This window comes from Anser brachyrhynchus (assembly GCF_964034855.1).
Source record: "Anser brachyrhynchus genome assembly, chromosome: 11".
Taxonomy (NCBI): domain Eukaryota; kingdom Metazoa; phylum Chordata; class Aves; order Anseriformes; family Anatidae; genus Anser; species Anser brachyrhynchus.
In genome coordinates this window covers 8,357,039-8,377,491 of record NC_137706.1, presented here as the reverse complement: position 1 = coordinate 8,377,491, position 20,453 = coordinate 8,357,039, and the positions used below count along the sequence as shown (strand labels likewise).

The window sequence follows — 20,453 nt, the reverse complement described above, 5'->3', positions numbered from 1 at the left end:
AGGAAAGAACAACTGACCAAAGCTCATGGATGAGACCCTGAGGAGAGCTAAAATCAGTGACCAAACCACCACCCGAAAGAACAGAACAACCACTAAGAGCATATTTCAAACTCAGGCAAGAGCTGCAGCACATACCAGCAAAAACTTGCAGTCAGCAATAGCAAAGGCAGCTGACAGACTTAAACAAATGGGCACAGATGCAGTCTTGGAAAAGACAATGCAACTATCTGAAGATATTTCTAGAGCACCTGATGTCACAGAATTGAATTTAAGCACCAGGGTATAGTTTCTTTGCTCTATACAAATTGAAAGCCTCCTGAATGAAGGAATTTGGATAATTTTCAGACATAAATGACATCACGGTGTTTACCACAGCCTTCAAATGGAGGAGGCTGGAGGGAAGACAATAACTGAGGTCATGAGAGTTACAGATGAGTGGGAATTAACTCCCCAGGATATTTCAGCTGCTGCGGTATAACACAGAGAGAAATGGTCACAGAGCTACCTGACCCAAATCCACTACGTATCTTAAGGAACGAGATGAGCATCATGATGTGGACCAAGAAACGTACAGTGAATCAGTACAAAACGTGGCATTTTACTGCAGTCAGCCAGTCGGGGACTACTCTACTTAGAATCTTCTCCCAGATTGCATTTTCCACTGAGAGAGACTTGATCTACTGAAGCCTTAAAAGCGCCTTCCCCAAGTTGGAATTTTAGTTCATCTCCCTCTTTTGTGCATGTCAGCTGTACATTTTTAAAGAAATCAATAAGATCTCCTTCTGAGGACAACATTGCCTTACATGAACTGGCTACCTAGATTTCTGTTACTGTGCCTTGTTTTGGAGCGGCACTTTCACAGGTCCACCTCCCCTCTCCTCCCTGTGACGTTACACCATCTCACTTCTCAACAAGTGCAAGATTATTTCCATTACCACAACACCAAACATGTTTACAATCTTTTAAAAGATGTTTTGTACTTTTCCTTCATATCCCCTAGAGACTTCCCCTAAGCAAACTTGAAGGAAATTTCTATCTAGATTTTGGGAACATCTTTTCTGCCAGTAACATAAGCATGGCATACATAGTGGAGAAATCTATGTTTTATTCAGAGTCGTTATTTTCTATAATCAAGAAGAGAATTTAGGGTCAATCCCCAAATCTCTCATCCTTTTTTTTTTTCCTATCAGTTGGAATTTTAGATAACACAAACAGAACTAGAATTCAGTCTTATGTCTGAATTTCTTTCAGATTCCATTCATGATTTTTCACATAGAAAAGTCTCTCACTATCTTAGTGATAACATTCATCTCCATTTTTTTCTTTAGCCTCCACTAAATTTTCAGTTTGATAATCAAGAAATATTATTACACTGAAATCCCTATAAACTGCCTGTCTTTGCTCAAGACAATCAAAATCTATACAGAGGATGGTTTCTATAGATATTTTTATCTTTTAACATTTATTCAACTCACTTGAACAATCACACTGTCATACAACATGAAAATTCTGCCTACATATTTATAAGTTTGCTTTTTTTTGATCTTCACTATGTGATATCTTTACTTCAGAATAAAAACATTTCAAACGATGTCTTGGCGTCAATTCAGTAATGTTGTTTAGGGGTTTGGTATAGAGTGTTTCAATGAGGTTACCCCCTTAAAGCTCTAATTGATCAGCTGGGCTTAATCCCTCCATGGTACAGTTTATATGAGGAGTGATTTAATGGAGATAAAGAGTTACAGCATCACAAAATTTAGATTAAACGACTCACAAACACTGATTAATCTGGGCTACATGAGTGAACAATGAACATGGGCTTCCCACTTCTACCATATCCAAGGTAACAGATCACCACAGCAGGAGAAAAATACAGCTTTGAGTTCCCCAAACAAGTGATAATATTAGACTCAACTGTTTTGTCCCCAAACAGGGAAGCCAGTGGGCTAAATTATAAGACTATCCTCAAGCATTTCAACAAACCTTTTCCAGCTCCTGAATCTACCCAGGCATGTCCAAGATGATGTATCCAACAGCAGACTGCTCTTTTTGAATAGAGCACTAGTTCACTCCCTCTTCAAACCTCCTGAATCCCAACAAACATACATCTCAGATGTACTTCAAAAAGCAATATAAATATGTGTGTGTTTGAAAATTTACACTTTCAGTGGATACATTAAGACATCGTGAAACTGGCTTATTATTATACTGGTACTCCTCAGCACAGAACTGAAACATTGGGCTCTACGTGTAACAGGCAAGCCTGCAATGAATCTCAAAGCATGTAAGAGGAAGCAAAAAAGACTGATAAAAATAAAAGCATCAGCTCCAAAATAGCATAACACACAGTCAGCTGCTGCTTCTGCACTGCTTTAGAAAACACTCTGAACCTGTTACACTTGTGCAGTTTGGAGGTTTAAGACGTTGATAATAATCATTTAGTGTCAGATGCTTTACTATTACTGCCTCAAAGAATCTACAAACATAACCCACCTGCTAGCTCATAAAGCATATGGTGATGACTTTAAAAAATAAACCAGAAAAAGGAAAACATTTTTTTCCAGAAGTGACTTTGTCTACCATCAGACATATTCCTGAAGTAGAAAGGTGGCTTTTGCATTGATCCTTAATCATTCATATTTTGCAAGGAGAGACAGAATCACATCCATTGCTACTGAATCATTTGCATGCATCATTTGTGTTATTGTCACAGTACTATTAGTGGCAATTCTCTGGAACATTTTTTTGGTTTGGAGCAGACTGTAATGTGATGATACACCAGGCATCAACATACAGTATCATCATTGTTCAAAACATTAAAGGAGTGTTATTTATCTGAAAATTTGGTAGCATCCACAGCCCTGTTTCACACTGTCATTTACAAAAGTGTGATACAATGATACAATGCCTGAAGACAGCCTATCACAAATACTTGTCCATGTTAGTCAGATCCCATTTGGGAAGGCAAATATAAGTACAGAGGTGCTGTAAGAAGTGGACTTTATGACATTATTTCACATGTAGACATGGTCCACCACTGTAGAGTATACCTCTGGATGAAAACTAATTATCCCATACAAAGCATCTACTAATCAAAAAAAAAAAAAAAAGGGCAAGAAAAAAGAGCTTATTAAATTCCAAAGTTTTAGATTACAATATACCAAATATTCCATGCATCCATGCCCCTCCCACTGCTTCCTACCAATAGTTGTCTGGCAGGAGGACCTAGCTAGTGTCATCCAGCTGACAGTTAATGGAACTACAGTGCCACAGTTTTGTTTTGCTCTGCAGACTTACCAGTGCTGTCGTGTGACCTTCTTCAGTGAGGCTACAGCAGTACAACTTATCTCAAAAACATCAGCAACCAGAATGGCTCAGGTACCAATCTGGTGTGATTCTGGTATCACACATCTCTAATGGAACTGTAAGTAGGCTTGCAGCGAAAAAAATATTCCCAAAAGGGAAAATGTTAACCCCAACATGGCTGTTCTAATGAGCTTGTTTAAAAAGTGTTGACTAGGCAAAACTATGATTTTAACTACAGGGGGCCACAAGGCTATTTGGAGAACTCACGTATCAGAAGTTTCATTTTTCAACTGATCAGAAAGCCAAGTATGCCTCGATGTTGATGAGATGAGCCAAGACCTTGACAGGTATCACTGAAGTTCACTTCGATGTAAGGTGCTAGAAAAACAAAGTTTGCCATTAGTTGACATCTTCTGTAGCAATTTTCATCCAGCAAGTGACAGCTATTCTGCAAGCACAACATAAAGACGGTCTTCTGTGTTTTGTAAGGCCAGTATTTTAGAAGATGATCTGAAGTCCCTTATTGATCCAGTTTAGACATGAGCTCAGCCCTGAAATTCATTTCAGTATCACAACTGCTGGAAACTAACTTTTGCTTTCCACCTGGAAGCATTTATTTTTTCAGTGATATCCCTCTTATCTGTACCTGCCTCACCAAGGTGAGCAACTGCACTCCAGGCTGCTTCTGCTTTGGAAGCTCCAGCATTTCTGACTGGTTCTTTCCTAATGCAAGTGGAAACTTCAAATCACTGTGACAAATCCATGAAAAGGATCTGCCAGTTTTCTTGTGCACTTGGCCATCTTATATTCCTCATGTACCTAAAAGCTTTAAGACTGTAAGACATGCAAAGCATTGCAGCACCAGGAACAATCCTGAGTGGATGGCTCTCTGCCATGCTATTCTCATGCTTGCACAGTGTATTAACATGCAAATCCAGAATAGTGCATATGCTAATGTCTATGAAAAGACTTGTCATTTCAGGATATCAACTTAATGAACAAGTGGAATTCTATAATATCACCCCAGGGAAAAGGATTGCATAGCACAAGTGATCAAGGAAGCCCTTCAGTGACCTGTTGGTAGGAATGAACAGACATGAATGGCAGAGGAAAGAATATGGCCAAAGAGAAGAAACACAGCTGTGGTCATTCTCCCTGTCCATCTTCAGCTTCAGCAGCAAAAATCAGTGAACGATCTGTGACTCTGGCTCTGTGACCACCCACCACTTTGTTGAATCTGTCCCAGTCAGTTTTGTTATACCTTGAGCTGCTGTTCAACTCTCAAGCATCAAGCAGTGTAGACTGTACAAGTGCAATGGCTTCAGGGTGCATACATCTGTTACTCCTGTGACTGTTGCTGAAGCACAGAGGTCGGGTTGGCAGATGTAAGATTTGCCTTTGAGGATAAATAGGTCATACATCAGAAAGTAAAAACACAGAAACAGATGCAGTCCTTCTTCCCCAACAGACTGGTACTTTGTTCAACCATACCCATAACAACTAAAGGCGCAGCTCCTTGAGAGCAATTTCCCGTACAACATTGCTTAGCAGCGGGCACAAGAGCGTAGCAAAGTCTGATGGTAGAGGCCTTTGATGAGGTACAAGCGAAGCACACCATGGTGAGGAGCTAGGAATGAAGGGCTCAGCATAAATGCTTTCCTTGGCACATACTTACTAGAGTTTGTGACTATTAAAACAGAGCAATTTGCTGTAGGAAAGTTCAGTTTCAACATGTGCTTTCTCTGCTTTCCTCCAGCTTTTGAAGTATTATGTTTTCATTGCAGTTAGTCCATTCATATGCAATCACTTGGATTGCACTGGCTTTTTTCATCCAAGCAGATGTCCCCACAGTGACTATTCTCCTGTTTGTCCCACTGAAACCATTCTTTTCCTCCCACAATTTCCACACTATTTTGAAAGTAGAATTCTAACCTCCTCTGAAAATCAACTCCAGCAAACACAGAGAGAATAAGAGAGAAAAGGAAGTGATGAAAGCATAAAAAAGACTTCAACTAACATGCAGAAGCCACCACAAGGGACCTCTGACACCAGGCTGGACCTAATCATTATCTTTTAAAGTAACAATTAACAAAACACCATAAAGCTTAAGAGATTATAACTGAGGGTGTTACATTAAAGGAGATTACTCGAGATTGCAGGTGAAGAAAGGTGAGAAGGTACCAGCCATCCTTCTTATGATGGACGGTTGAAAGCTTTCTAAAGAACTGCTGGGAAGCCTCAGTGGAGGATATGGTATAGTTGACATACCTTGAATTTTCAGAGTAAGGAAAGGCAACAGTTCAAGCCACTTCATCAAAGCTGACTCATAACAGCTTGTTTTATCTAAATGGAAGTCCATGCAGTGAGAGCTTTTCCATCTGTCTCACTGAATCCATCCTCCTCCCCTAAAAAAATGAGCCGAAACCAATCAATTTACTCTTCAGACATGTAACATAGATTGTAGATAGTACAAAAAAAAATAGAGTTTATTTATTGTACTCCCTTTAATGGTAGCTCCTTTAAAGACAACAAAGCCACAACATGCTGGTCTGTTTAGTGAGGAAAAAAAAAAACAGGTGGTGGCTACAGTGCTTAAAGGGAAGGCAATGAATTGCTCACTGCTACACAGACAGCTTGCCCCAGAATAGCAGCAGTTACCTGTCTCCAAACAGCCCCAGTTAGACAGTAACTGTGCTTGATGCAGAAGTAAAGATTAAGGGTCTGGTACATACATGGGTTATGCTGGTAAATAAGGAATGCCTCCACTGGGAGTTAGACTGCTGGGAGATGGAACGAGCGCAGAACTGCATCCTGTGGCCATAATATGCAGAGAGGAATCTCAATATGGGGATAAAATAGTAACTAGAAGATCAACTTATGTTTTCTAACCAGGAACTTCAGTCTGTCCTACAGTGCTTCCAAAGGACACCTAAGCTCTTCTTATCCTTTCTTTCTATACCTCTTCCCATGGCAAGTCCCAAAACATGATACTCTATACTCTGCTGAACCCTTCAGCTATAAATGATAACTTCCATAAAATTCCTCTAACACTGCTCTGGAATGTCTTTATGGCTATTGGCTATTTCTCACCAAGCTGCATTTGCTTTCTTCTACAAATCCTGTCAAATGCTAATGACAGCAAATTCCCCCTTCCTCTCCAGCTGCTCCCAAAAAGCCTTTTAGAGTTCTAGTTTATAGAGATCACATGTGCAGGCCTTGGAGTCGAAGAGGGCTGGAAACAGGCAATGGACTGTTTCTCTTGACACAGAAGATAAGCCTCTGCTAGGGCTGTAATTAATTGACATGACTTTTACTAACAGGTCTTATGGCACAAAGTTATATCCAGCTCTTCCCACATAGCTATTCCCACCCACTGCATTTATTAACCAGAAATCCTTCTAAATGTTATCTAGTAGCATGAATTAAGCAGTTGTGTTTTGCAGATCATGTTCCCTAGCTTGCTCTTTCATTTCCTCTTAGTCAACATTATCACATTATGTTCCTCTTCTTATGTGCTTTTCCTCTCCACAAAGCTCTTTAAACAGCTGCAAAGGGGGAGGGACCACTATGCTTATGAAAACTCCACTTTGCAGAATGCTTCTGCCAGGTCCTACTGTCTGTCTCTTTCCAGGGATTTAATACCTCCAAGATTCAGGTTTGCTTTTACATCTCTTCCTTGTGCAACCCTGACAACAGAGCCTACTGCCAGCTGTCTTAATTGAAGAACAGTAATCCAGCTCTTCTTTTTATTGCCATGAGGAATACATACACCCTCTTTCTCTTTGTAGTGGGCTCCTATTATTTTAACGGTAAGTGATCTTTTCTTTCAGATACAGTTTGCAGAACAGTGTTAGCTTTCAGGGCTACGAGATAGGACGGTGATATAAGCTCTCAAACCATTTGTAACTACCACCTCAGTAGGCTGCAGACTTTACAAAGATGCATGAAATTGATTGTTTTAGTGTTGTTTCTGGCTCATTCGGTATCAGCAAATCCACTAGGATGCATATGGACAGGCAGTAAGTTGGACATAAAATGACAGAGCAGTAGGAGATGACATTGATAACCAGTAAAGAATGTTCCTTTAGATGCTCCCAGGATTATCTGTGACAGGAAAAGCAGGTATTGCGTTTAGAATGAAAAAAGAAAAAATGAACCAAGACATAAAGCATAAATGAAAGAGATCTCACCCTTCTGTACAATTATTGACTCGAGCTTGTGTTTGCAAAGTTGTTATTTCCTAATTGTTTGATTCGTACATAATTAATGTTTAATTTCAATTGGAATACATAAATATATATTTAAAAATATAAGCATACATTAAGAACATTTTCTTTAGTCCGTCAGGATTTCTTGCCTATGTTTTAGCCAACATGCACAGCTCAACAGCAGCACACAATAGTGCATTTACCTCGGGAGCATCTTCCCACGGAGAGACTCCACTGAAGTGTTTGGAGTGAAACTGGCTGAAAGTGAACTGGGACAAAAATCACATTTTCCTATATGTACCTAGTCAACCTGCAGTTTTGTTTCTTCTGTTACTGAAAGCCAACTTCAGAAAACACCTGCTTAGTAACAACTGCGAGGGCCTACTTTAGATTACACATTTTTGAATCTATCAGCATTTCCTTTTTGTTCGCATTAATTGCAGTGCAGAAGTTAAAATAGCCTTTAAAATACAGTAAATTCACTATTACTTCCTTAGGAACAATAATCACTCCAAAGTAGTGTGCATTGTCCTAAGACGCCATATAAATCTTTTTACTCAGGAGTACACTGAGAAGTAACAACATCACTAAGTAATTTCAGAGAAGATAATAGGATTGTCTTATTGCTGCATCCTACGTGCTCTTTCCTAATTATAGGTGGGAATTTGGTATGTCACCATTTTCAACATAAGCCATTTGCAAGAGAGGAAAGACCAAAATGACAATAGGTTGTGCAATATATTATTTCTAAACTATTATTATTTCAACAGTTATTAAAATAACTGGTTAGGGAAATGGGGGAAGCATGTCTTATGTTAAATTCTACAATTTAGACAGTGATAACAGTGCACTTGCCTGTATTTGTCGACACTGCTCCTTATTCTGTTCTGTGGAAATCATGCCAATGTATTTGTCACTACACTGAAAATAAGCAATACAGCACAGGCTGAGGAGTTATTTCATTTTTTATATTTAACTTAGACCATGTAGAAAGGAAAGTTTGCACAGAGTAGTGAATCAAGTCTGGTTTTGTTTCTTCTACTATGAAATGGAAAGCATCCTAAAGCAATTTGTTTTTAGTGGTAATACCCCTACGCAAAGAATACAAACTTATTGCAGAATCTGTGCTGCAAGTTACGGGGTAATCTGCTTTCCTTGTCATGGAGGAGATGTGTAGCATGTTCAGTGAAGCTATGAAAATTTCCCTAGCTCAGGATCCATCCCAATGTGTTTTCCCTATTAGTACTTTCAGTACACAAATACACTTTACCCCCAAATAAGGGCTGCTTCATCATTATTGTTAAAATCATTTCTCTAAAAGCAACGTTTTACTCTCTGCAGCATTTGTGGTGATGGCTGCTATTTGGAAAAAAAGAGTTTGTGAGGGAAAAAAGTGCACTTGCATTTCTTCCAACTCTGAGGAGAAAGACAGGAGTTTTCAAATGCGCAACCACTGACATCATGAAATGCATATAAGGACAAACTTGAATGCCTGGCAATTTTGTTTTCACTAGGTGCCATCTGGTTACTATAAGATTGGTAATGGAAAGTAGATTATAAAAATTATTCAAGAGCCACTCATTTTTACACTTTATTTACAGACAGATTAGTCCTGGCAACCTTTAAGGCAGGGCACTGCTGACATCTAGTGGCATGTGATACAGGCAGCTAAGTGAGGTAGAGTAGCCTCTCTGACCTTAATTTTTGATGATTAAGTTCTTTAAGGGTTGGGATGGCATGGCAATTTTGTTAATAATTCTTCATTATAGGAACCCCTTCCCTAAGAACAGAGAACAGTATCTCAAAGGGGTTCATTATTTAACAGACTGTTTTTATAATTAAGTCATGGCAGTCATTCAGTTGCATAAAGTTTATTGACAGAGTCAGTACTTGGAAATCTGAGCTGTTCTCATCAGACATGGAGACCCAGTATGTTGTGATTTGCAGACCAGATGACCATGACTTCCCAAATCAGGTTTCAGAGAACAAGCAGTGATTACTGTAACTTCAGAATTAGATTTCTGTAAATATTCTGCAGTTTTCACTTTTCTCACTGCTTAGGCAAACACTCCATACACTAGAATAAATACAGAAAGATGGGAACACAGTGAAAACATACTTAACAATTCAAACAAGAATTCACTCTTTGCTAGCAACATTCAGCAACCACTATATGAAACAAACCAAATGACAATTTATTTATATTTGAATTATAGCAGTCAGCTTATGTCACTTATATATGCAGAAGCAGCACAACTATTTGCTTAAAAATTAAAAATAAAATAAAAATAACTAATCAAGATTATCTCTTCAGCTACCATTAGGCTTTTCAGCTATCCCTGTAAACACAAAACAATCCATTCCTGGAACGAAGCCCCATTTTCTACACAGTATAAACCTTAGCTCCATCTTAATTGCAATACAAAAGAAAAAAAAACAGAATCTGGAGCTTAGCAAGGATCAACATAGCTTTAGCTTGATAAGCCTTTGATTAGGCAGGCTTACATTGGGGATGAATATAACATTAAAATATCACATCGTACTAAGGTTTTCATAATGACTTGTGCAGGAGTACAAAGCAAGTGTGAATCACAAAATAAACCAACCCAACGAACACAGATATTTTCCCAAATGGCTTGGGATGTACTTGAGAAACCTGTTCTAGAGGACACTGTTACAGTTAAGGACGTGTGACAAAATCTGTGCTACCAATGACGTAGCACATACGCCTTTTAAGAGAATTAAAGCATGCCTGCTGTTTATCTCATCCTTTCCCCACAGCTTGAGTAAAAGCTGTTCTTAGATATGAAAGATCTGTTTGATTAAATTTTCTTCCATGTCTCCCCACTTTCATACTGGATCAGAAACAAGTTCTTATGGTATTTTTATATCTGAGTGTAATTCAAAATTACCAAGTTTCAAGAGAGATTTGTTCCCTCTAGCAACTTACAGCCCAGTTCACATGGAAGCAAATATGCTGTAGACACGCTTTTAATTTCTGCAATTTCAAGGGTTGTTAGGTGCCCTTTCCTACTGAAGAATCATACTATTCACTGGACTAGAATCTGTTTTCATTAATGCCTGTGTCCATCGCTGTCAGGTGTATCACACAACACAGAATTACTCTACATACAGCAGAATCTCTCTCCTGCAAAGGGACAATACTGCTGGCAGGTTGTTACCAGGACCTTCATCATCAGTATTATTCCATGGTCAACACTGGTTTGAAAAGTCCACTACCATACCATAAAAAAGCAAACATGAGAACATGGGACCCAGTCACCTCTTGAGCTGTGCAATAAGCCACCCTGCTCCACAGGGAATGTTCAGGCTTGTTTGACAGCAGCCTGCAGATACTGTATTTTGCAGTTACTGGACTCCAGCTTTAGCTGTCTAAGATTTAAAGCATTTGTGCTAGTCCATAAAGCAGGTTTCGTTTTACACATAAAGTAAGGCTTATATTAGTGCCTCTGGATTTCATATAAAATTATTCTGAAACAGAAACATCACTGGCTACCAAAGAGCTCCCAATCCTTAAAAATACCCTATGACTCCTGCAGCTCATCCTCTGGTTTTCCCTACGCAGATCAGAGTCTTCCAATTTATACCTGTGCCTGCAACTCTTTCCTTGTCTCCTGTGACAATGAAAAGTCACACCCAGACTCCCTCCATTTAGATCTTTAGATCTTTTCTTTAGAAGAAACATTCTTCCTGTGTTATTAAGAAGGTGGGTTTCCTCCTAGTTTCTGAACGCACTCCCAAAAGTACCTATCAATCTGAGCTTTGCATTTTACTGTGGGGAAAAAAAAAACATAGGGCCCTGAATTATCTGCTTTTGATCTATGCTCTGTGAAAGACAGTTGGTTTCAGCAGAACAGATACTGGTGCAAGCACCGTATCCTTCTGCTCCTGCAAAACGATGGTCTTTAGAAAATCAAAAGCCCTCATTACTTCATGAAGATGATCCGACGCACAGGAATTCCGTGATCTCTGCATCATGCCACTTGGTGTCCCTTCCGTAACCCTGTTATGTGATGTTTTACAGGAAGCACCGCAGCAGATGCTGAAGAAAAGCTAATGAACCACCTACTGAGTCCTGACAGGTACAATAAGTTAATTCGCCCAGCTGTCAACTCGTCCCAGTTGGTATCTATAGAACTGCAGGTTTCCTTGGCACAGCTCATCAGTGTGGTAAGCTCAAATTAAGCCATGCCTTTTAGTTCATTACTATGTACACAGCACTCTAAGTAAAAGCTAGATTGGTGTTACTCTGTCCCCGCTATTTTCTACTTTGCATAACATGTAGTAGGCAGGGCTCATATGTGCAATTTGCAGGTTTTATTTCAGAATGCAGCTACAACAATCTATGCCTAAGGACAGCAGCCAGATCTTCATCCAATACAATCCCACTGATCAAAAATCAAGATCTTTCTCCGGATTCAGTAAGGCTGCAGTAAGTTACACCAGGTCAGGATCTCTCCTGGGCTGTGCACATAATGTCACTGCTTGCCATTACTCCTTGGGCTGTCGCTGGACTCCCTGACAAATCATTCCCTTTCCAGATTTCTTGTAGGCCCCCTTTGGTACTGAAAGACCGCTATAAGGTCTTCTGGTAGAAACTCCTACTAGTTCCATGAAGATGAACCTCCTAGATAAGAGCTTACATGGCAAACCTTACATTAACCCTACACAAATTCTTCTAGAGCTTTTTGATGGCCAAAGTTTGCCTCCTGTTTCAAATCAGATCCACAGGGGAAAAAAAAGAGCTTGCAAGGGAGAAATTGTTCCCAAGGAGTGGCATACACACCAGTCACAACTGTCCTTGTTTAAAAGCCACTTGGAGCTACCTGCTTGTGGGGTTACTATACATTATCAGTATGTGCACAAAGCCAGGCATCTACCAGCAGAGAACTGCCTGTTTTGAAATACACCATGCAAAATCATTCTGTACAGTTGGAAATATCCTTGAAAGCCCAGAAAGAATAAATCTCATTACTGCAATAAAATGGAACATTTCAGAGGACAGCTTTTCTCTGTCTCTTCCCCTGCAGAATGAACGGGAGCAGATCATGACTACAAATGTCTGGCTGAACCAGGTAACAAAATCCACAAAGGCACGATCTTGCAAACCACAAACAGCACTGCTTTCACTACATCACAGTGATTGTTTTGTTTGTGCTGGTCTGGATACTCCCATCGCTAATGTATAATTCTTCTCCTAGGAGTGGATTGATTATCGTTTGGCTTGGAAGCCCTCTGACTATGAAGGAATAAATACGCTGAGAATACCTGCAAAACACATCTGGCTGCCAGACATTGTGCTTTACAATAAGTAAGTAAAACATCCCTAATTTGTACAGACAGTGAACAAAATGTTAACCACGTATTGAGAAAAAAGCATCAGAACCAATGATACAGGTCTGACGAAAGTCTGAAACTAAATGGTAGACCTTTTAGCCAGTATCAAGTACATCTGACTGAGGTACTGGCCTTAAAGATCATTTCAGCAAAATCGGGGCTCTAGGCAGACAGATTCTAGCAGACCTGGGGCGAGTCTGCAGCGTGAGTTGTTACAACACCAGAAGATCAATGAGAAGGCTCACAACTGAGACGCAAGTCTTTATCAGATTAGAGTACTTCGAAAGAATGAATTGTAAGTACAAGCACAGCTGCACACTGACCAGGTTTCAACAAAGACATCTGGAAGTCTATCAGACATCTTAGGCACTGTGCTACATTTTTATCTCCTACTTCTTCTCTCCTTCCACCACAGACTATAGGACATAAATCTGCTTCAAGCTCACAGACAACAGAACTCCATGAGTTAATATTAATGTTCAAAACCAGATTATATTCTATTTTCATAAAGCATTCAAAAGTCAATTATAAGAATACATAACAAATCTGTCAACATTTGACCCCACTGCTTCACAGTAGTAAGAAAAATAAAACCTTGGGGCTAGAACATAGTTCGATTTTTCTTTCAGACAAACAACTGCTGATTTTTTTTTGTTTTGTTTTTAAGTCTCTAGCAAAGCCTTGAAGTAGATAATATCAAGTTTTTTGGAAAACAAACAAACAAAAACCACAATAACCAAAACTTATAATACACTTTCATGATACTTTGAAGACCAATGAATTCATGAACACAGGATGGTTTACTAACATGTACAGATGGGAAACCTAGGAAGTTTATATATAACTGAATTAAGTCCCTGGAATCCTACTACTGGAAATCAGATTTGAAAAATATTTGAATACTAAAAACTATTGTATTAGTCACAAAATAATTCAGCTAGTGGATTAGGATGTACTCTGCCTCGTCAAATCTTGTTCTGCTAAATTGTGTCCCCGCCCCCGGCTTCTTTCTTCCTTATTCTCCAAATAGTATCATTTAGTGGATTGTAAGAAGGGCAAGGAACATTTTTTAAAGGCTTCGTAAAGTACAGAAACAAGCTTTTAGCCACACCATATTGTTTTGTTTTTTTACATCAGTACAAAGCTTGAAATTAAAGTTTTAGGTTTTAAATAGGAAATTAAAGTTTTAGAAGACCAATCCCCCTGTAACTTTCTTCTGCTGGAGCAGTGTTTTGTAGGCAGGAGTCAGTCCATGGTGGTCCTAACAAGGAAAACAGACGAGCATTCCTGCACCACACAGCTCTGCCCGAATGCAGGCTGCACAGAGGGCTGTGGAGGACACTGACACAGCACCAGCAGCTTGGCCTCAGTCTCCGAGCTCAGGCAGGGGCAGCAAACAAAATCACCTGCATATTCTCAGCCCAGAAGTCTGTGCAGTATTATGGCTTAACTGTAAACCTAACTCAGGGAAACAGAGACATGAGAGACAAGATACAGTTTCTTTACTAAAAATACATATACATATATATATATATATACACTCATTGACTGGCAACCAACTAAAGACCCTTACACACTGTAGCCTCTCACTTCTGCACTTGTTTCACTGCCTACATGAATTAGCTGCACGGGTCTCAGCTCAGCAGTGCTAGGCTCCAGGACTTCTTTGCATCGCCAAGTGTAACCAATCTGGAGAGCAGCTATACATTTGCCAAGCCTTGGATGCTTGCGGCAATTTTTTGCTCAGAAAAATCAACCTTAGCACTGAAATAGCTCTATTTTTATGACTTGTCAACAGACAGGTGATTCACTAGACTTTCTTATTAACTCCCAAGGAGCAAATTTCCCATTGGAGTAAAAGGGTGCTATTTAATCACAGTCAGTTGAACCTCCTTTATTTACACCTTGAATTTGGTATTTTAGTTTTGCAGATAACATATTGTCTCTAAATTGTATGCGCTTCTTTACAAATGTAGATGTTTATCCAAAAGGAAATGGGATGTATCTAGTCCAGACTCATTTTTGCAGCCTAACAAGTGTCTAACCCACTTTTAATAAAAGCAATTGAGTTTCCTCTTCCGTCAATAAAGAGTCACTGAAAGTTCCTCCTCCCTACTGTTACAATTTCCTTGGGTAGCAGGACTGGCTGAGTTTGAAAGGCGTTGCATAGCATGCTTGAAAAGATGCTGTGAATACACTAAAAAACACTAGATTTCAATCAAATTTCTCACAATTGACCACATTTCTGCCTCAGGATACTTCGTAGGATAAACAATCCCATGTTGTTTGCCCAGAAACACTGGGAAAGAAACCGTACTGACTACTGACTGATAATGATCCTCTCCCTGAATTAAAGGACCCATCATAACACAGGAGACTCTCCTGGTGGAAGTTCAGCATTTGGAGGAGATACAAAGCCAAGATCATTTGTGGGCATTAAGAACCCTGTGGCTTGTCTGGCCTGGTTTTGTAATATGTAAGCATTAACTGGAACAAGCCAATCAATTATAAACTACATAATTACATTTCCTCTGCCTGCACTCTCCCTGCATTTCTAACTAGCACTGCACATCCTTATTTCCTTGTCTAAGTCATTTAGGAGTGTTGTTGTGTGCTCTTAACAGTGGCTGTGTTCCAGACCAAAGGTACCTCTGTTTTCTTGCTGGATGATCTCATTTTTACTCAGCCTTCAAAGATGTAGTAAGCCCTAATTACTGTAAAAAATATTTAAAAGTACTTCCAGTTCTTTGGAGAAAATGGACATGCAAGTTTATTATTTAATAACCATTTTATGAAAATAATTTTCTGTAAGCATTGGACAAAATATCAGTTTTCTAACTGGGAGAAATGCAGCTATCAAATTATAGCTGCCTACAACATAGATTTCAAAACTGAAATCTTCCTAAGCTTTAATTCTAGCAACAACTGAGGCCCACAAGACAAAGAATGCGAGTTTTTCTGTTTTGAATTGTTTTTCCTTTTAATGTTTGATGGTCTTCTCTCCTTTTTCTTCTCCCTTGTTTCATTAGTGCCGATGGCACATACGAAGTTTCACTGTACACAAATGTAATCGTACAGAATAATGGAAGCATTCGCTGGTTGCCTCCAGCCATTTACAAGAGTGCCTGCAAGATCGAGGTTAAGCATTTCCCATTTGATCAACAAAACTGCACCTTAAAGTTCCGGTCTTGGACATATGATCATACAGAAATTGATATGGTACTAAAAACTTCCATGGCAAGCATGGACGACTTCACACCCAGTGGAGAATGGGACATTGTAGCACTCCCAGGAAGACGGACTGTAAATCCTTTGGATCCCAATTATGTCGATGTGACATATGACTTCATTATTAAAAGGAAACCTCTTTTCTATACCATCAATCTTATCATTCCCTGTGTGCTAATTACTTCCTTAGCCATCCTGGTGTTCTACTTGCCTTCAGACTGTGGTGAAAAAATGACCTTATGCATATCTGTGTTGCTTGCCTTGACTGTGTTCTTACTGCTGATCTCCAAAATTGTCCCTCCAACATCTCTGGATGTTCCGCTGATCGGGAAGTATCTCATGTTTACAATGGTACTAGTGACCTTCTCAATAGTTACCAGTGTCTGCGTACTCAACGTCCACCACAGATCTCCAAGCACTCACACTATGCCTCCTTGGGTAAAGCTGGTTTTCCTTGAAAGACTCCCAGCCTATCTGTTCATGAAGCGTCCAGAAAATAATTCTCCACGGCAAAAGCTGTGCAACTGCAAAAAGATGAGAGCAGAGAATCTTTCCATGGACCCATCCGTCTTGTACAAGAACTCTACTTACTTTGTGAACACAACTTCTGCCAAAAAATATGATATGAAAATCACTGAGACTCTTGACAATGTCAGCAACCATCAAGATTTCAGGTTAAGAACAGGCATGAAATTTTCTCCTGAAGTCCAAGAAGCAATTGATGGAGTCAGTTTTATAGCAGAGCACATGAAAAGTGATGACAACGACCAAAGCGTAAGTAAAAATGAGAAATCATCCTGGTCTTTCCGAACTTCATCCCTTGTCCTCTGTAGCATGCTGTTCTTCAGAAAGGAGATTTGAACTCCCTAGCTAGCTTGAAGATTTTAGACATTCTAGCCATAGGTTGTCAGATGAAATAACGTTTGCCATTAAAACAACTTAATGAATAGTAATTTGGTAAAGCCAATGCTTTCCTAGAAAGTAACTTGGATGTTTCTAAAAAAAAGAGAATGGTGGTTACCCAGTAAATCAGAAAACATCCTCAAAAAAGCTGCATTGTGACATTCAAGTAATGTCTGGCAGGGGGAAAACAAATACTGAGTTCCAGGTCTGGGAGAATGCCATTTAAGAATATATTTCCCCAATGTATTCAGAAAGACTTTAACATGATCAGCCCATGTTAACCAGAAACAACGTACCCGCAGCTCAAGCTTTAATTTACCTAAGTACGCACAGAAGAAGGATTTAGTAAAATTGGGAAAACAACTTGCAGACACCTTCTTCGTCCTAAGATCTCTGTCCGTAACTGAGCAAGACATTATGTTGCTCTGTTATGGCAAATACAGTGGGTAGAATCAAAACCCTAATGCCAGCAGAGATGTTACTTCTTCCATTTGAGTTAAGTTATACTTGTTATCAGCTATGAGAAGTACAGGATTCAAGTGTTGCTGGTGTCCTGTTCACATGCCCTACTCATGTGTAACTAGCTAGCACACTGAAGCTGATATAAATACACTGCACATAACGCTTGGAAAAACTCAAGTGGTTCGGATTTGTTTAGACCACCGTTAGGAAAAACTGTCGGGCATCCTCTCTGTGATCCCGCTCAGTCCCAGATCCCACTCAGACTCCAGGTTCTCTATTCCTGCTGCGCTCTCCCTCCTTCAGCCCAGCAGACTAAATAATGTTATAGTCTGGCTTCTGATATTGCAGAAGTCCCTTGAGGAATATGCTGCTGAGTAGTTCATGTTTTCTATTAACTGAAATTACTGTCAATATAAATAAAGAAGATCAGAAGTTAATGTTAGACATGAGCCTATACATATTGGAACTGACTGAACAGAAGCACGCTTTACAGAGCAGGAAAAAAATATTCTAATAGCTCAGAAACTCATGCAAGAATACGTTGCATATTAAAGGATCTACAGAGCCTCCACTAGAGACTAAGAACAATTTCTGAGGATATTTCATGCATTAAAAATGAACTGAATGCTTTTTACACAGGGTCTTCTGATACTACGTATCATTGTTTTCTGGATTCATAAACTTAATTTCTGCTATCTTCATTACCACGCTCTGATAACAACCGCTCATGTACATTTCCTACAGCCTCTTTTCAGAAGTGCACAATTCCCATTAGCAGCAGTGGAAATTAGAAGGGTGCGCTGAAAGAAATCTATATAATGTTCTAATGTAAGACGTGAGATAACTGACGAGTATGGTAAAGTCACTGAGGTGATGATGTCCCACGTGTAACTAGAATCAATGACAGACGAGATGCAAATGAAGATTGATGTATTCATCTTTTACGATAATAGCCTCAAAGTCACTTCAGGTTGAGAACAGAAACTAAGGCTCACATTGTGTTTCAACACATGCAAGGCCAAAGGGATTTTAATAAAAAACAACAGTACTAATACACATTAAAACCCTTGATTAAGAAGACTGCTGATAAGAGAAGAACTCAGAAGCTAACCTTGTTTAACAGCAGTAAATACTGTTTGTATTTGTCCACTGAGATTAATAGCATCTGCAAACTAAAATTAAAGAAAAAATTCCTTAATTGGATTGTAGTGTGGGTCCTTCCGGACTGACACCAGGCACTGACGCACCAAAGACATCTTAGATAAATTTACAGTATTTTTCTCCACTGCTCAGAACGGTTGCAGGAGAAAGAATCCTTCCCAAGTCTAAAGTGATTTTATTCCCTGAACCTTGAGATTTATTTCCTTTTGTTTTCATAATCAAAGACTCTGCATCAGCAAGAGGAAAAGCAAAAGAATATGACAAATTGCTAATACCTTTAATTGGCTTTTTTTTCCAGGTCATTGAAGATTGGAAGTATGTTGCCATGGTAGTGGACAGGCTGTTTCTCTGGATATTCGTCCTTGTTTGTGTCCTCGGGACTGTTGGATTATTTCTGCAGCCACTTTTTCAAAACCACATTGCTGCCGTGAACCCTTAGTTGTCATTTAAAACTGTCAGTGCCTACATAGATGCTGGGTCTCTTTTTGCTCTGTTTCCCCTCTGTTAAACCCGGACTGATGTCAGCTGAGTTGCTCTCACATCAGATTTATGGTAGGGACGTGGAAAGTAGAACTTGACTTGCTAGATTATTGTGATAGGAAAAAATCCAAAAACATTTCTTTTTTTCCAACAAGTTCAGTACTTCTGGTGGTATCTTGGCCCTTTTGTCAATTGTTTGACGTCTGAACATTACAGAGAAAGGCATTTACTGTACAATATGCCAGCTTGGCTCACAAGGATTATTTATTAAAAGGTATTTTATATACATTGCTTCAGGAAAGCCATTTTCTTTCCTTAGAATACTGCACTCTCCATACTTCAAGGAAGGTATTTAGTTCTTTCAAATGCATCAAAACTATTTGTGTCTGATTTATATAGAGCTCGACAGGTGGAATCACTGTTTAGCTGCTTTGAGTGTGATATTTAAGACTGAACAGAGAAACAGAGCCATACCTCTGAGGTAACCACTAACAGGTTTCTCACCTTGCCATCTCTGCTACTAGATCAATCAGCAGAGGCCAAATTAACATATCGTTAACAAACGTTTATATGCTCTGTTCAATGATGAAATATAAATAAAATGTAAAATTTCTCCTTTATACAGATTTAGTCCTGAAATGTTCCTGCAAGTTTAACAGCTCGTGTAAGTAGGGTTTACATATGCTTTCACAAATCTAAAGGCTGAAAGAAAGTCCAGGAAAGCATCTAGAGGACACAACAACCGTGAAAGGTGGCTGGAATGAGGCTAGACACCTGAGAACAAACATACCTGTGCGTTTTGCTGAGGAGATGTTAACGCAGGTTTAAATACCACCCTCAACAAATTAGCTATGAAAGCTATCATTAGCTAACACACGTACAGTCTTTAAGCCTTCAGCAAAGGGCAGATCAGGGCCTAAGACTCCCACCACAGGACAATCTCACCAAACTTTGTCCCAGCCAGCTCGTAACCTCCACAAAGAGAAGTGGGCCGCTGATTCAAGCTAAACCAACCTCAGCTTTTGCTAGGGACGCTGTCAGGACACAGAACAATTTCACCACCACTGATAGGTACAACTAGTGACTGGTGAACAAACTGTTAAAACCTACTAGTTCTTCTGAAAGGGACCTGAGGCCGACCTGTCCCAGGGGAGGATTAGCAGATAGTTAAACGTGTATTATTCAGCAAGCTGCCGTTGAAGACACCTCTGGTTTATTTGCCCTCATCAGAACTAAGTGACATCCCTACCTAGATCACTGTTCCCTAGCAGCTACAGACAACTGCACATTTCAACGTGCCAAACCAGTCACACAGAAGCCTTTCCAACTGTTCAGAGATAATCCAGG

The 20,453-nt window shown here is 39.5% G+C and overlaps 1 protein-coding gene and 1 long non-coding RNA gene across 6 annotated transcripts in view; one reads left to right on the top strand and one right to left on the bottom strand.

The window, feature by feature from the left end:
* Positions 1-20,453, bottom strand: part of LOC308176119 — a 104,726-nt gene that overhangs the window by 76,461 nt on the left and 7,812 nt on the right. For both annotated transcript variants that reach the window (XR_013938079.1, XR_013938080.1), the window contains exon 3: positions 3,574-3,684. This is a non-coding gene — a long non-coding RNA (uncharacterized lncRNA). The remainder of the gene's footprint in view (positions 1-3,573; positions 3,685-20,453) is intronic.
* Positions 6,161-19,722, top strand: CHRNB4 (cholinergic receptor nicotinic beta 4 subunit). 4 transcript variants are annotated; one of them, XM_080551359.1, is made up of 7 exons: positions 6,161-7,115; positions 11,560-11,617; positions 11,862-11,967; positions 12,566-12,610; positions 12,737-12,846; positions 15,902-16,874; positions 18,925-19,722. In XM_080551359.1, the coding sequence occupies exons 1-7, from the start codon at positions 7,061-7,063 to the stop codon at positions 19,063-19,065; spliced, it is 1,488 nt and encodes a 495-aa protein (XP_080407485.1). In that variant the 5' UTR covers positions 6,161-7,060; the 3' UTR covers positions 19,066-19,722. The 4 variants fall into 4 exon arrangements, with proteins under 4 accessions (XP_080407485.1, XP_080407486.1, XP_080407488.1 ...); XM_080551360.1 differs by lacking the exon at positions 11,862-11,967 and having other exon boundaries at positions 6,165-7,115; positions 11,560-11,705; XM_080551362.1 differs by lacking the exon at positions 6,161-7,115 and having other exon boundaries at positions 11,582-11,705.